The following is a 16,648-nucleotide window of genomic DNA, read 5'->3' as shown; positions in this document are numbered from 1 at the left end:
GATACAAAAATTGATCTCACGATATGACAAATGAAGGGTACACGGGAAAAACGATCAAGGTCCATCAAAAATCGAAATTGAGTTAATAATGCTATCTTTTAGTGGAAAAGAAGCACTATCATGTGGTCTAGCTAGTAATAAGAAATAATCGTTCTTGACATTCCACTACGTCAATTTCTATTAAATACACACATAACAAAGTATTAAGTGCTTAAACATTAAAATTCGTTTTTCTCGAAAATTTCTAAAATGGACCTTGATCGTTATTCCCGTGTACCCTTCAAATGTCTCAGTTCCGATGGGGAATATGTGGAAAGGTAGCTCAACGACTGCTGTATCTGTTCCAATAAATCTTTCCGTGAAATTGTGTTTTCTTCCTTTAATCGGTCCCAGGGAAACTTGTGTTTTTATGACCCTCGTAATTGCGCTCAAGTGGCCAAAATTTGTATAAGCACTTTTTCTTTACATTCTTAATATGATGGAAAAAGAAAAAAAAAACTTATTTTAACTATCCCCCCCCTCACCCCTGTGAATGTTTGCTTGTTAGCTTGAAAAGTATTCACGAAACATGTTATTACTGATAGAAAACAAAACTTAACTACACTGTCTATACTGAATATACGCTCAAATATGTATGCTTTATAGTAAGATAAATGATTTTGCCTGCTGAGACATTAAAGAGAAAGTTAAGGAAATTTAAATATTATAACGCAATAAAAATATGATCTATATTTCACTTGTTATTGAAATACTACTCTTCATCTTTCCTTAATTGAATTTATAAAACGCAGCAGTGTGACTTGGTCCTACATTGTAAAGATTATCTATTAATATTATTATTTGATTCTTCGCATTAAATAGTGCTCTATAAGTTCAAGATTTCTGTGATTTATAAGAACTTACCGCATTTTCCCATTGGTAACATTCTTTTACCATTTGATCAATGATGCAATTAAAATTAATATCTTACCTCATATTCTAAATAAGGAAAGAAAGCATGGGAGTATAATCATTTCTTGAATCATACAGATATTAACTAGGAAGCTATTATGATATATTTTATGTCTGCAGTTCTGAATCTAGCTCTGCTGAAGACGAAGCAAGTTTTTCAAGTTATCGGCTGCAGCCGCCATCCGGGTTCTCTGATAGCCGTGAACTGAGTGAGGCGGAATGTGACAGGGACAACACACTACATCTTGACAAGCTACTTGCAAGGTATGATATTTTAATGACTGTCATTACTCATAAGATTTTCAGTTTTAGATTAATTATGCTCTTTTTGAAGACCATATGCCATCAAAGAGACTAGCAAATGGAGAGATGCCATAAAGATGATCGACAATGTTACTGCTGTACATACCATACCTGGTAGAACCATAGATAATAACCGTTGTCAGGACTATTGTGATGAGATTGAAACTCTGCCCCATGTCCTTGGTTCCTGTCCCCATGGTGAGGTTCTCTGTAATACCAGAATCAGGATTAGGGCAACTATCGATCAGGCTCTACGGGATTCCGACTTCATGGTGTATGAAGAAGATCATGGTTTATTAGAGAATGGCAGTTCCTGTAGGATTGACATGCATGCATTCAAAGACCAACACCCGGGAATACCAACACAATTCAATTCAAGTTATTGGATTGATGGTCGATGCAAGAGGCATGACAACCAAGCAGTTTGTCAGCTTCTGCAAAGACTTCAGTATTGACAAGTCAGTGATGAGCAGAGAGAGCATTTGATGTACGTAAACCGTTGAGTTAACTGCTACATGCACTATATCATAATGTATTAGGGAGCAAGGAAGGTAGGGGGTGAATGTCATCATGTCGCTACAATAACGATGACTGGAGTACAGTTCCTGCAGCAAATTATCTTTACTATTCAGGAATTTCGCTTCATAATATTAAATAACCTATTGTTTATATTTAACATTTAATTACAACATACATAGTTCTGTGTTACATGATATTAATGTAGCTACATAAGAACAATATATTGCATATAAATACAACAACATAGAAAACATAGTATTTTACTTTGTACTACTTTGCTCTTCTTCATGACTGCATTTGTTACAGTGCACGACAATATACTTCATTAAGCTTTTCTGCTTTCAAGTCGTCAGACCATAATAATCGCATTGATTTTTCAAACAGAGCTTTTCTGCTTTCATTTCGTCAGACCACAATAATCGCATCCATTTTTCAAACAGAGCTTTTCTGCTTTCATTTCGTCAGACCACAATAATCGCATCAATTTTTCAAACAGAGCTGCAATGGTAACATGATTTACTTTCTCTAGCTCTTCAGATGTCAATAGAAACATTTTGCCCACACCTTCAGTTTGAAGTGCCCCAACAATAACATTAGCAACGGATCCATTTGCAATATTTGTCGTTTCGTCTATAGATACCCACAATTTTTCATCTTTTAAGGTTTCTCTAATTTCACGTAAGACATCTTCATAACGATTTGCTAAATAACCCGTACGCAGAGTAGATTGTCAGGATAGTGTTCTACCTGTATATTTTTGCAAAAATGATCTGACACATGGGTGTTTCAGTTTTTTAAATGGAATATTTGCCCTAACGAACATGTGGCCCAAGTCTTGGTAAAACTCACATTCCATATTTGAACTTGTGGGAATAGCTTCGACTTTCTTCAAATTCAACAACTTTTAGAGTTGTAGTGTTTTTGTACATGGTATCTCTTGTTCCCCAGTAGATCAACTTTACATACCATGCATGTAAGTTTTTCACCATCCGTGGAAAAGTGCTGTGATTCGAAATCCTCAACAAATCGCTGCAATAATTGTACATGCCGAGGCTTCTTTTTTTCCACATATCGTAAACTATGTTGTAATGTAAAGGCAAATAAATGCTTTGCACTTACGGTAAACACAAGTAGAACTAATTAGAAGGACTGCGATAGGAAAAAAGTAAATACAGGAAATAGTGTAGAAGGACCCATAAAGAAGAATATGAAGAAGACAGTAAATTCAAATATGCCAGGAAATGCACAACTATTGAAAACTATCTAAGACAGCACATATAACATCAGAGAGCTCTGTGCGTACAATGACTGTACCTTGTAGGTAATACCCCTTCCCTCACCTTGTGACATAGTCAAAGCTCTCGGTATAGTAAATTTGTGTCCACTGATAACGTACCCCATCTGCTCTCTTTGGTGATGAGTATTTCTCTTCTTGCAGTGAAATACTCCATTTACATCCTATGGAATCATTTGTACACATCCTAAGAGATTATATTAATTTGATGGCCAATTCACCTGTATTATACATACTTTTCTCTCCCTTTTATATTTTTTATTGCTTCTCTGTATACGTTGTGTGCAAAGGCAGCTCCCTATTTGAGGAAGAAAAATAAATAAATATGAAACATAAGTAGCTTTTTATGCTATAATGATATTAAGACGAAAGACAACCTGCCAATAGAATTATTTTACAATGTCATTGTGTTAGAGTTTGTGAAAGACCATTATTTACCATCCATTTGTGAATATCGAGAACGTAATTTTGAAAAATTTGGAGCAAGAGAAAGACTGTGCAAACAGCAAAAGAATTCTGTGTTTACAGAGTTCACACTTCACTAAGTTTGTCACGCATACTAAAACTCTCTAACATACGGTTAGACTACTCAATACATAATCACCTCAAAAACAAACCAAAGAATTATTGTTAGTCTATGCTGGAAAAGTAGAGGGAAAATGATTCAACTGTCAAGTCTTATCATTTAGGAATTAGAATAATAAAAAATAAAATAAACCAACGATTCGATCAATTCCACTGAAGAACCTGATTTTACAGAAATCTGAATTCACCTAATAACAGTTGTTGCAAAATATACCTCTTGGTGTGAAGAATATAGTTTGATATCGTATTTTGTTTTTTAACATTCATTTTCAAATAATGTTTTAAAATAATACAATCTATGTTAAATAAATAATTATTGTACATGTTGATCACACAACTTTTAACATTATATCAATAAGGAATATAAAGTATATATGTATATACATTTGCTTTATTATTCCGAAATAATTATATTTCAATTTCAAATATATTTAACATAAGATTACATCATTCATTACACTGTGGGACGGGCTGTGATACCTTACAGTTGCTTTCTCTTCTGAATAGCGTCATTGTTGAGGTGGCCATTGAGTAATGTATTGATTAACAAGTGGTGGCTTAATAAACCATTTTTGTGGTCTTACAATTTCAGTCTTGTAATTTTTGTAAAAGATGTTATACTTCAATACTTGAACTGTCCTTCATATTTATTTCCTGTTATTATTTATTTGCTTATTTACTTATTTATTTACTTACTTATTTATACAGGGTGTTCTGAAAAAAATGTTAAACAATGAAAAAAAAATGGTCTGGATTAATGTTGCTCAGGATAGGGACCGATGGCGGGCTTATGTGAGGGCGGCAATGAACCTCCAGGTTCTCTAAAAGCCATGTGTAAGTAAGTAATACACTTATTTATATATATTTATGTATTTACTTATTTATTGTATTTTATATTTATTTCTGTATATACTTGTTGATTCATTTATTTGTTTATTTATCCTCTTGATATTCAGTATTTATATGTAATAAATTACAGTATTTACGGTAAGATATGGTAAGAAAAAATTCGTGTGTTCTTTGTGAGGGTATGTACTTGTGTATGTGTTTCCCCCCCCCCCCCCCCTTCCTTCAGTTTATGTGCCCTGCAAGAATAATTTTTCCCCATAGATATAGTGTTCCAGAGGACAGTTTGTCTTTACAGAAATAGATTTTGCGTAAGGAAAAATTTGTGAATAACAAAAATTGTCCATGTTTCAGGTTCCAACAGGAGAAGGAGCAAGAACGCCTCCAGTTCACCATACATGTGTGATAAGTGAGATGAAAAGTGTGAACACCGAATGAATCCCGGTGCAGTGACAGTCCACTACTGCCAGACTACAATAATTTGCACATAATAGTTCATTGTGTGACACCATTTTCACAGCCTGAATGACAGTTGCATGGTATGTGTGACGTTAATACACATTCAGAATTCATACTGTAACTCTCTGCAATCGTTTAATTTATTTCTATGTGAAATTCGAACCGAGTATTCTAAAAACTTATCTATGTTAGTTCAAGATAAGCACCGAACATAAAAATTAAATTAATTGTAAATGAAATTCTTTTCAGAAGGGTCCACAGAAATAAAATATATTAATTAATTACATTTATTAAACTAGCATAAGAACGTAGATTAAAATTCCACTAATGTTATCCTGCTTCAATTCTCCTTCCCTTCTTATCCATGTCACAAATTTTAGTAGCAGAAATGCCCACTGTTACTAATTTTTATCGGCAGAAATGCCCATTATTACATTCTGAAGCTACACAGTTGCCCAGTGTTAATACTTTTAGTGTCGGAAATGCACACTGTTAAAATTTTCAGCAGAAGAAGTGCTCAGTGTTACTGCTTTAAGCTACAGAAATGCTCACCATTACAACATTTATTGACAGAAATAGTCACTTTAACTAATTTAGTGGCAGAAATGCCCACTCTTGCTCCATTTAAGCTGCAGAAATGACCACTTTACCAGTGATATAGTTCCAGAAATGCCCTCTTTTACTATATTCAGCTGCAGAAATGTCCAATCTTATTACTTTTACTGGCATAAATGTACACTGTTTGTACTCTTATAATCAGAGATGCTCGCACTTGCTATTTTTAAGGGTAAATATGCCCAATTTTACTATTTCTAAGGACAGAAATGCTACAGAACTAATTTTGGCCACTGTTTTTACATTTATCTGGTGAAATGCATAGGTTGCATGCCATACTGCTTTTATAGTCAGAAGTACTCTCTGTTAACTTTTCCTGTACATCCACTATTAATATTTCTTGCATCAGAAATGCTCAAGTTACTAATATTAGAGCAGAAATGCCCATTGTTACTTGTTTTAGAGTCAATAATGCACACTGTTACTAATTTAAGCTGCAGAAGTGCCTACTTATACTGTTTCAAATGTCAGAAATGACCAATTTTACTACTTTTAGCAGGATTAATGTTTACTGTTACCACTTTTAGCACCAGCGAAAAGAAAACCCAGAGCAAAGACATTATTTATTTCTTGATCAATAATTTGCACAGCATAAGAGAGATAGGCTTACCAATAGATTAAGTAGACTAAGGGCCAATTTCATGTGCATCATTTTTTAAGAGCCTTTCTATCTCTGTTATAACAGCTATATTTTCACAGAAGGTGAAGGTTGTCGATATGATTATGGAGCCAAAGTATTGGTGGAATGATCTGTAGAAGGGAAATCTAGCCCCTCATCATCGCCTGATACCCCTCGATTTTAAATTCCAGGATTAAATGCACTTTTGAAACTTAACTCTCTTGTTTATGGTGATTTAAGGTATGTTTACTTTGAAATAAAGGGTCTTCCAGTAAGAGTGTCATAATTGAATAAATTGTATAAACGAAAGAGGTTTATTTATTTATTTAGGTAATTATTATTATTTTGAAGCACACTTAATGTCATTACGAATGGAAGAGAATGTCATTTAAATGGCCACCACAGTTTTGTTGGGTTGTGCCTATACGGTCTTCCAATATTCAATGATAGACAAACAAAAACCAGGCTCAATTTGAAGAATAACGCGCGTAATATTGTTCCTTAGGTCATTAACCGTGATTTAACATAACTCCATAACAAGTAATCCAGTGGCGTTAAATCATATCTCGGGAGCCAGTTAACATCACCTCTGAACTTCTTCCTCAAAAGGTCGACTGTTTGGTGAGCAGTATGTTACATGGCGCCATCGTGCTGAAACTAGACGTTTCTGAGATTCATACCTTTCAATTGAGGCCAAAAATAATTCCTTATCATAGCCTGGTATCTTTCTCCATTGACTGTCATAGCAGGGAAGATTACGCACTTCATGTAATGCACAGAATGCGTGGTGAACAGATGACCCGTTTTGATAATAAATTTTACGGTTTCTACATGTTATGGAATGTCGTAACGTTCTATGATTATTTGTCAACAACAACTGTAACCATGGAAAAAATTTGATTGCTGTAGCTTCATAAACACAGTAGCTGTTATAGGTAGGACACTGTTATTGGAAGACCTGTTATCAGAGTTATTGGCTTTATTGTCAAACAACAGCTTGAAAATATGAATGAGGGTAGACTCAATGCCCTAGGTATTCTTAACACTGAGTCAAAAGTGTTGGAATTATAGGAGAATGACTACCGCTACCAAAGATATCAATTTGTTAGTCAAACTTCAAGACTTGAAAAAGTAATAATTTAGATATTTTGGTCATAGCAGATTCTATGTCAGTATAGATGATCTGGTACATAACTGAGCTGGTAGTTTATTACTCGATTGTGTACAGCAATGTAGTCATCTTTATCTGCATAATGTTTAAATATATAAATAAGCAACAACTACTACAGCAGCAAATAATACTACAATAGCAACAACAACAACGAATGCCACAGCAACAACTAATACTACTACAATAGCAACAGCAGTGACTACTACAGCAGCAACTACTACTACAATGGTAACGTCTACTACAGCAACAACAGCTAAAGCAGCAACAACTACAGTAGCTACAACAGCATCTACAGTAACAGCAACTACACATACAGCAGCAAAACGAACAGTTACAGCTAGAAAAACACAGCTACAGCTACAAAAAATGCAACTACAGGTATGGCAGCAACAACAGTTACAACAAAACAAAAAAAAAAGAATGCTACAACAACACAACTACTACTGTAACGATTACAACACAACAACAATAACTACTTATAACATAACTATAGTCCCGACGCTGTTATTTCCGGCGTGACTCCGCCTCTTTGCTTACGTCTTAGAAAGTGAAGGTTCTATAAAGTCTAGGTAGGTAGTATCGTTCGTCATTTTTGTTCTTACGTTGTCGAGCTACCATACGAGGAATCTATTTGCCACACCATTAAACATTATCATGTCGTAGCTCCTATGATAATAAATCAAATGCAATGTAATTCAGCAAATAATTGAGCGGCAAATAACGTCTTCGTGTGCTTTCTGCGAACGCCAACGAAGGAGCTAAAATGGCGCGCAATTATATTATGTATTTATCGAGCCTTAAGGAGTGAATCAGCGAATCACAAGATGCACACGTTTAAATGTACCTGACCAGCAACGCGATTGGCTGCTGGAAATTAGAGCGACAGGACTATAAACTATGACATACCATCAACTAAAACACAACTACCACTAAACTCATTTTCGCGTTTTCATTTTCTGGTGTTCTCATTTTAGTCTTTTTTGGCTTTCTTGCTTTTCATTTTTTCGTTTTCTGTTTCTCGTTTATTCGTTTTCTAGTTTTCCCTTTTCTTCGTTTTCTGTTTTTTTGCTTTCTCGTGTCCTGATTTGCTCTTTTTTTGTTTTCTCACTTTTCTTTTTTCTTCTCAGAACAGAACAGAACTGCACTGCAATGCTTATCACTCAACGGTGTCAGACAGTTCATCTCTAAATGTAATAAGCGAAGAGTCAGCACTCACACCTTTAACAAATGTATTTCTACCAGAATATACTGCATGCTTGCCTGAAAATGAAGCTGGAAAGCAACTTGACAACACAGAGAAAATCAGTGTGAACGTCCAGAATGTAAGTGTTGAAGCAACTTTTATGTTCACTACCACCTACTTCTCTCTCTCTCTCTCCCTCCCCTCCCCCCTCTCTCATACATATATATATATATATATATATATATATATATATATATGTATATATATATATATATATATATATATATATATATATATATATATACACTTTACATTTTAACACTAACTCTCACTGACATGACTTTGTATACTCATTCATGGATGCACTAGATTCGTATTTTTTATTACCGGTTTTAATGTTACTATTTTGTTGTTATGAAATTAGCAAATGTTGCTGTGTTTTTTGTAAGAAAATATAATATATCTTCCTATTTATGAAAAAGGAATATTACATAATAACGAAATAAGATGCTAAATAAAGAAGATGAATAATTATAAGTAATTTTATTTATATTTCGAAGCAAGTATTGATGGAGATGCCTCAGCATCTGTTCATTATAATAACAAAGCATTAGTATTGCTAAATTCGGGGAGGGTTGGTCATCATCAGTCACACTATTCTTAATAACACGAGAAAATGATAATTAAACTGAAGATCCTAGGTCATCACAAAGAAGGAAAGACGACTGGAAGGAAATTAAAAGAAAAATGCAAAGACACTGATCAATCTCATGTTTTTAAGAGAAGAGCTCTATTTGCCGCACTTATCACCTTTGTTCTCACTACACATACGGTGGAGTTATAGCGGCGAGAATGTTGGCGGAATTTATATTTTTTTCTCGAAATTCGGCTTATGTTCGGGATTCCCATTTTGAATCTTTCGTGTCCGAAGTAGGTCAAGGGGCAACGCAACACCGCATCCCATTCCTCGATATCGCCATAATTTCCGGAGATTAGAGACTGAAACATTTTAGGTAGTCAGAAAGAAGTCAAGGAAAAAGTGCAACAGATTTGCTGGATTTTACTGGTGATTTCTAGTAAACATGAGGGGATGCTACAGTGAAAAGGACGGGTCTCTGATCCTTTTTGTTTGCCTCGTGTAGAGAAAAGTCTGTTTTGGAAACTGAAATTGACCATTTTTTTTAATTTGCCTGCCTCCACTGTCCATATGCTTTGGGGCAGAGGGTTGTCCTTTGCACTACAGATAGAGTTCGAGGAGCTCTATGCGCCGCACTTATCAGCTTTGTTCTCACTACACATACGGCGGAGTTATGGCAGCGAGAATGTTGGGGGAATAGAGGTTGGTATTTTTTTCTCGAAATTCGGCTTGTGTTCCGGATTCCCATTTTGATGCTACCATATCCGAAGTAGATCAAGGGAGAATACAATACTGTATCCCATTCCTCGATATTGCCATAATTTCCGGAGATTAGAGACTGAAACATTTTATGTAGTCAGAAAGAAGTCTAGAAAAAAGTGTAACGGATTTGCTCGATTTTATTGGTGATTACCAGTAAACATGAGGGAATGCTACAGTGAAAAGGACGGCTCTCTATACTCTTAGAGTGTTAGAAAGAAGATTAAAGAGCATGTCGAACCAGACATGGAAGAAAAACAAGCAGGTTTTAGACAGTAAAGACAAACACAAGATCATATCCACTTCATTAGAATTATAATAGATAAATGGTCAAACAGAGGAAAAGCGGCATATCTAGGTTTCCTGGATTTACATTCAGCTTTTGATGAAGCTCCTAGAGAAGAGATGTGGAGAGCTTTGAGGAAGAAAGAAACCCCTAAGAAGCTGATGAGAGCTATACAGTCGGTATTTCAAAAGGTAGAAGGAGTAGTGTGTATGGATGGGAAAATGTCAGTTACATTTGACATGAAGAGAGGTATTAAGCAAGGGGACATTTAAGCTCATTACTATTTATCATCTTCACGGATGAAATAATGAAGACATGTAAAGCCAGAACGGATAAATCTGTATATGGGATGTGGAAAATAAGACCAGTATATGTACAGGCTTTAGTATATGCAGATGATATTGTGCTCATAACAGATACAGAGAGCAAACTACAAAAGGCAGTGATGGAGTGGATGGAAACATTGACAGAAAGGGGTATGAGAGTTAATATGAAGAAAAGTCAAGTTATGATAGTTACAAGGACGGAGGAACAGGTTGAACATATAGAGATCATGTGCTCAGAACAAAAATTAGAACAAGTTTAGTCCTACAACTACCTACGAACCCGAATACACCGAACAGGACAACTCCAACTAGAAGTCCATAACAGGGTCCAAAATGCAACCTCTGCATACTTCGCAATTAATAACATTATATTTGGAAAGTCAGAGTTGGAAAAGAAAAGAAAGACTAGGGTTCCGAAAGCAATTATAGAACCAATACTAATATGTGGGTGCGAGAGCTGGGTTGTAACAAAAAATTACCTAAGTAGGGCTACAGATGAAGGTATTAAGAAGAATAGCAGGTAAAACTAGGAGTGACCGGATACGAAATGAATGCATCAGAAAGGAATTGAACAAGAATCAGAAGGCAAAAGAATAGAAGAACAGCAGTTGAGGTGGTATGAACATGACCAAAGGATGGAGGAAGGAAGGAAGACAAGGCAGTTTGCAGAAGCTGAACTCCAGGGAAGTTGCCCGAAAGGGAGGCCAAGAATAATGTGGGAAGAAGTTATCAAGGAGATAGTCCAAAAAAGGAGAATGTCGATTGCACAAATAATACTTCTTGCAGCTAACCGGGAACAATATAGGAAATGGATCAGAGTCAAACACTCCACGCTGCTTCGGCGGCAATAAGGAGGTAGTGAAAGAAGAAGAAGAAAGAAGTCAAGAAAAAAGTGCAACGGAATTGCTCGATTTTATTGGGGATTACTAGTAAACATGAGGGGATGCTACGTGAAAAGGGTGGGTCTCTGATCCCCTTCATTCTCCTTTTGTAGAGAAAAGCATGTTTAGGAAAGTCAAAATGACCATTTTTTTTTTTCTTTTTTGAAATTCGGCTTGTGTTGGGGATTCCTATTTTGATGCTCTCATGTCCGAAGTAGGTCAAGGGGGAATGCAGTACCGCATCCAGTTCCTCTATATCGCTGGAGATTAGATACTGAAACATTTTAAGTAGTCAGAAAGAAATCAAGCAAAAAGTGCAACGGATTTGCTCGATTTTATTGGTAATTACTAGTAAACATGAGGGGATGCTACAGTGAAAAGGGCGGGTCTCTGATCCCCTTCGTTCTGCTCGTGTAGAGAAAAGTCTGTTTTGGAAAGTCAAAATTACCATTCTTTGAAAATTTGTCGGCCTCTACCATCCATATGTCTGCGGACAGAGGGTTGTCCTTTCCACCACAGATAGACTTCGAGGAGCTCTATTCGTCCCACTTATCAGCTTTGTTCTCACTACACATACAGCGGAGTCATGGCAGCGAGAATGTTCGCGGAATGGAGGTATTTTTTTTCTAAAATCAGCTTCTGTTCCGGATTCCCAATTTGATGCTATCATGAGCGTACTAAGTCAAGGGGGAATGCAACACAGCATTACATTCGTTAATATCGCAATTATTTTACGGAGATTAGAGACTGAAACATTTTAGGTAGTCAGAAAAAAGTCTAGAAAAAAAGTGCAACGCATTTGCTACTGTGGAAAGGGCGGGTCTCTGAGCCCCTTCGTTCTCCTTGTGTATAGAAAAATCTGTTAAGTGTCTGTTTTGGAAAGTCAAAATGGCCATTTATTTAAATATGCCGGCCTCTACCGTCGAAATGGATGGGGATAGACCGTTTTCCTTTGCACCACAGATAGAGTTCGAGGAGCTCTAGTCGCTCCACTTACCACCTTTTTTCTCACTACTCATACGGCGGAGTTATGGCGGCGAAAATGTTGGCGGAATAGAGGTTGGTATTTTTATCTCGAAAATCAGCTTGTCTTCCGGATTCCCAATTTGATGCTATCGTGAGCGTAGTAAGTCAAGGGGGAATACAACACAGCATTACGTTCGTGGTTATCGCCATTATTTTACGGAGATTAAAGACTGAAACATTTTAGGTAGTCAGAAAAAAGTCTAGAAAAAAAGTGCAACGGATTTGCTCGATTTTATGTGTGATTATTAGTGAACAGTTAAAAGGACGGGCCTCTGAGCCGCTTCGTCTCCTTGTGTAGAGTAAATTCTGTTTTGGAAGCTCAAAATGACCATTTTCTTTAATTTTGCCAGCCTCTCCCGTCCAAACGCAAGGGCATAGAGAGTTAGTTCTCCTTTATACTGAAGACAGAGCTCGACGAGCTGTATTCAACGCACTCACCGGCTTTGTTCTCACTACACGTACTGCGGAGTTATGGCGGCTAGAATGTCCCCTTTTTTTCTCGAAAATCAAAAAGTGTTCGCGATTGCCATTTTGATGCTATCGTGTAAGAAATAAGTCAAGAGGGAATACAGGGCCGCATCCCGTTTCTCGGTATGGCTATTATTTCCGGAATTAGAGACTGCAATATTTTAGGTACCCGAAAAATAATGGTAGAAAAAAGTGCGACGGATTTTCTGGATTTTAGCGGTGATTATTAGTGAACATGCGGGGATGCTACAGTTAAAACGACGGGCCTCTGAGCCGCTTCGTTCTTCCTGTGTAGAGAAAATTCTGTTTTGGAAGCTCAAAATGATCATTTCTTTTAAATTTGCTGGTCTCTCCCGTCCAAACGCACGGGAATAGAAGTAAGTCAAGGGGGAATACAGGGCCGGAATTAAAGACTCAAATATTTCAGGTACCCAAAAATTAAGGCTAGAAAAAGGTGCGACGGATTTGCGGGATTTTAGCGGAGATTACTAGGGAACTTGCGGGGATGCTACAGTTAAAAGGGCAGGCCTCTGATCCGCTTTGTTCTACTTATGTAGAAAAAAGTCTGTTTTGGTAGGTCAAAATGACCATTTATTTTTAATTTTGCCAGTCTCTCCCGTCCAAACGCACGGGGATAGAGAGTTGTCCTTTATACTGAAGATAGAGCTAGACGAGCTATATTCAACGCACTCATCGGCTTTGTTCTCACTAGACGTACTGCGGTGTTATGGCGGCTAGAATGTCGGCGGAATAGTGGTTAACCCTTCTTTTTTTCTCTCGAAAATCAAAAAGTGTTCGCGATTGCCATTTTGATGCTATCGTGTAAGAAGTAAGTCAAGGGGGAATACAGGGCCGCATCCTGTTCCTCGGTAATGCCATTATTTCCGGAATTAGAGGCTCAAGTATTACAGGTACCTAAAAATTAAGGCTAGAAAAAAGTGCGACGGATTTGCGGGATTTTACCAGAGATTACTACGGAACATGTGGGGATGCTACAGTTAAAAGGCCGGGGTTCTGAGCCGCTTCGTTCTTTTTGTGTAGCAAAGAGTCTGTTCTAGAATGTCAAAATGACCATTTTTTTATATTTTCCGGCCTCTCACGTCCGAACGCACGGGGATAGAGCGTTGTCCTTTATACAGAAAATAGAGCTCGACGAGCTGTATTCAACGCACTCTTCGGCTCTGTTCTCACTACACCTACTGCGGAGTTATGGCGGCTAGAATGTCGGCGGAATAGTGGTTAAACCCTTCCCCTTATTTTCTCGAAAATCAAAAAGTGTTCGCGATTGCCATTTTGATGCTATCGTGTAAGAAGTAAGTCAAGGGGGAATACAGGGCCGCATCCCGTTCCTCGGTATGGCCATTATTTCCGGAATTAGAGACTCAAGTATTTCAGGTACCCAAAAATTAACGCTTGAAAAAAGTGCGACGGATTTGCGGTATTTTAGCGGAGATTACTACGGAACATGTGGGGATGCTACAGTTAAAAGGCTGGGGGTCTGAGCCTCTTCTTTCTTTTTGTGTAGAAAAGAGTCTGTTCTCGAATGTCAAGGTGACCATTTTTTTATATTTTCCGGCCTCTCCCGTCCGAACGCACGGGGATAGAGTGTTGTCCTTTGTAGTGAAAATAGAGCTCGACGAGCTGTATTCAACGCACTCTTCGGCTTTGTTCTCACTACACCTACTGCGGAGTTATGTCGGCGGAATAGTGGTTAAACCCTTTCCCTTATTTTCTCGAAAATCAAAAAGTGTTCGTGATTGCCATTTTGATGCTATCGTCTGAGAAGTAAGTCAAGGGGGAATACAGGGCCGCATCCCGTTCCTCGGTATGGCCATTATTTCCGGAATTAGAGACTCAAGTATTTCAGGTACCCAAAAATTAAGGCTAGAAAAAAGTGCGACGGATTTGCGGCATTATAGCGGTGAATTCCGGCACATCCGGTGACGCTGATCTAACCTCTGCAGTTGAGAGCGTCGTTAAATAAAACATAACATTTTTTATATCTATCTATCTATCTATCTATCTATCTATCTATCTATCTATCTATCTATCTATCTATCTATCTATCTATCTATCTATCTATCTATCTATCTATCCTAGACTATCTTTATATACCATTTATCTATCCTACCTGTCTATTCAATCCATCCCTATCTATCTGTCTGTCTGCCTGCCTGCCTCTCTATCTATCTATCTATCTATCTATCTATCTATCTATCTATCTATCTATCTATCTATCTATCTATCTATCTATCTATCTATCTATCTATCTATCTATCTATCTATCTATCTACCTAGCTACCTACCTACCTACCTACCTATCTATCTATCTATTTATTCTATCTTATCCACCCTATTCTATTCTATCTATTCTGTCCTATTCTATTCTATCTATTATACCATATTCTATGTATTCTACCCTATTCCATTCTATCTATTCTACCCTATTCTATTCTATCTGTTCTACCTATTCTATCTATTCTACCTATCTACGTACCTAACTATTTATCTATTCTAATCATATATATCATAACCATCTATTGTAATCCTATCTATTCTAATCCTAAATACCTATCTATCCATCCATCCACCAACCCATCTATCTACCTATACTAATCCTATCTCTCTAGTCTAATCTTATCTATTCTTTGAATAATCTAATAACAGAAAGAAAAATTGAAAAAAGACAATCAAAGATATTGGAAAAAATAATTCAAAAATAAATATATAAAATAAAAAAAAGCAAAATGAGGAAAAAAAATTAATAGAAATCGAAAAAAATAAAAAATGAATGTAATTTAAAAAATCTATCTGTCTGCTGTCTATCCATCTGTCTTTCTAATCCTATCCATTCTATCTATGCTATTCTATCTCTTCTATCTGTCTATCTATCCTATTTATCTATTTTAGACAGTATATCTATCTATTCTCTTCTTTCTATTCTATCTATTGTATTCTCTATTCTATCTATTCTAATCTATCCTATTCTATCTATTCCATCCTATCTATCTATGCTATCCTATTCTATCTATCTATTCTATCCTATTCTATCTATTCTATCCTATTCTGTCTATCTATTCTATTCTATCCAGTCTATTCTGTTCCATTCTATCTATTCTATCATGTTCTATTTTATCTATTTTTTCCTATTCTATCTTTCTAATCCTATCCATTCTATCTATCTATCTATCTGTCTGTCTGTCTGTCTATCTATCTATCTATCTATCTATCTATCTATCTATCTATCTAATCTATGCTATTCTGTCTATCTAATGTATCTATTCTATCTAATCTATCTATACTTTCTGTCTAATCTATCTATTCTATTTATCTAATCTAATCTATTTTATCTATTCTATTCTCTCAATTCTATTCTATTCTTTTCTACCTATTCTATCTACTCTATTCTATCTTTCTATCTATCCTTTCTATCCTATTCTATCTATCTATTCTATCCTATTTTATCTAAGCTATTTTGTCTTATTCTATCTATTCTATCCTATTCTATTCTATCCTGTTCTATCCTATTCTATCCTAATTAATTCTATCCTATTCTATTCTATCCTTTTCTATTCTGACCTAATCTATTCTATCCTATTCTATCCTAACCTATTCTATCTATTCTATCCCATTCCATTCTACCTATTCTATCGTATTCTATATATTTTATTATTCAATTCTATACTATTTATTCTACCCTATTCTATCTGTTCTACTATA

General features: G+C 36.1%; 1 protein-coding gene across 9 annotated transcripts in view; it reads left to right on the top strand.

The window, feature by feature from the left end:
- Positions 1 to 5,238, top strand: part of Dscam3 (Down syndrome cell adhesion molecule 3) — a 2,377,722-nt gene extending 2,372,484 nt beyond the window's left edge. For 3 of the 9 annotated variants that reach the window (XM_069831322.1, XM_069831323.1, XM_069831321.1), the window contains exons 37-38: positions 1,072 to 1,215; positions 4,853 to 5,238. In XM_069831322.1, coding sequence (XP_069687423.1) covers positions 1,072 to 1,215; positions 4,853 to 4,904 — 196 coding nt within the window. In that variant the 3' untranslated portion in view covers positions 4,905 to 5,238. Of the gene's footprint in view, positions 1 to 1,071; positions 1,216 to 4,360; positions 4,491 to 4,852 lie in introns of those variants that run through there. The other 6 variants (XR_011333174.1, XR_011333172.1, XR_011333173.1 and 3 more) reach the window with 5 other exon arrangements.
- The last annotated feature ends 11,410 nt before the right edge of the window (positions 5,239 to 16,648 follow it).

The sequence above is a fragment of the Periplaneta americana genome, chromosome 7, assembly GCF_040183065.1.
Source record: "Periplaneta americana isolate PAMFEO1 chromosome 7, P.americana_PAMFEO1_priV1, whole genome shotgun sequence".
Taxonomy (NCBI): Eukaryota; Metazoa; Arthropoda; class Insecta; order Blattodea; family Blattidae; genus Periplaneta; species Periplaneta americana.
Note: the sequence above shows the minus strand (reverse complement) of the source record. Positions and strands in the feature narration are given on the sequence as shown.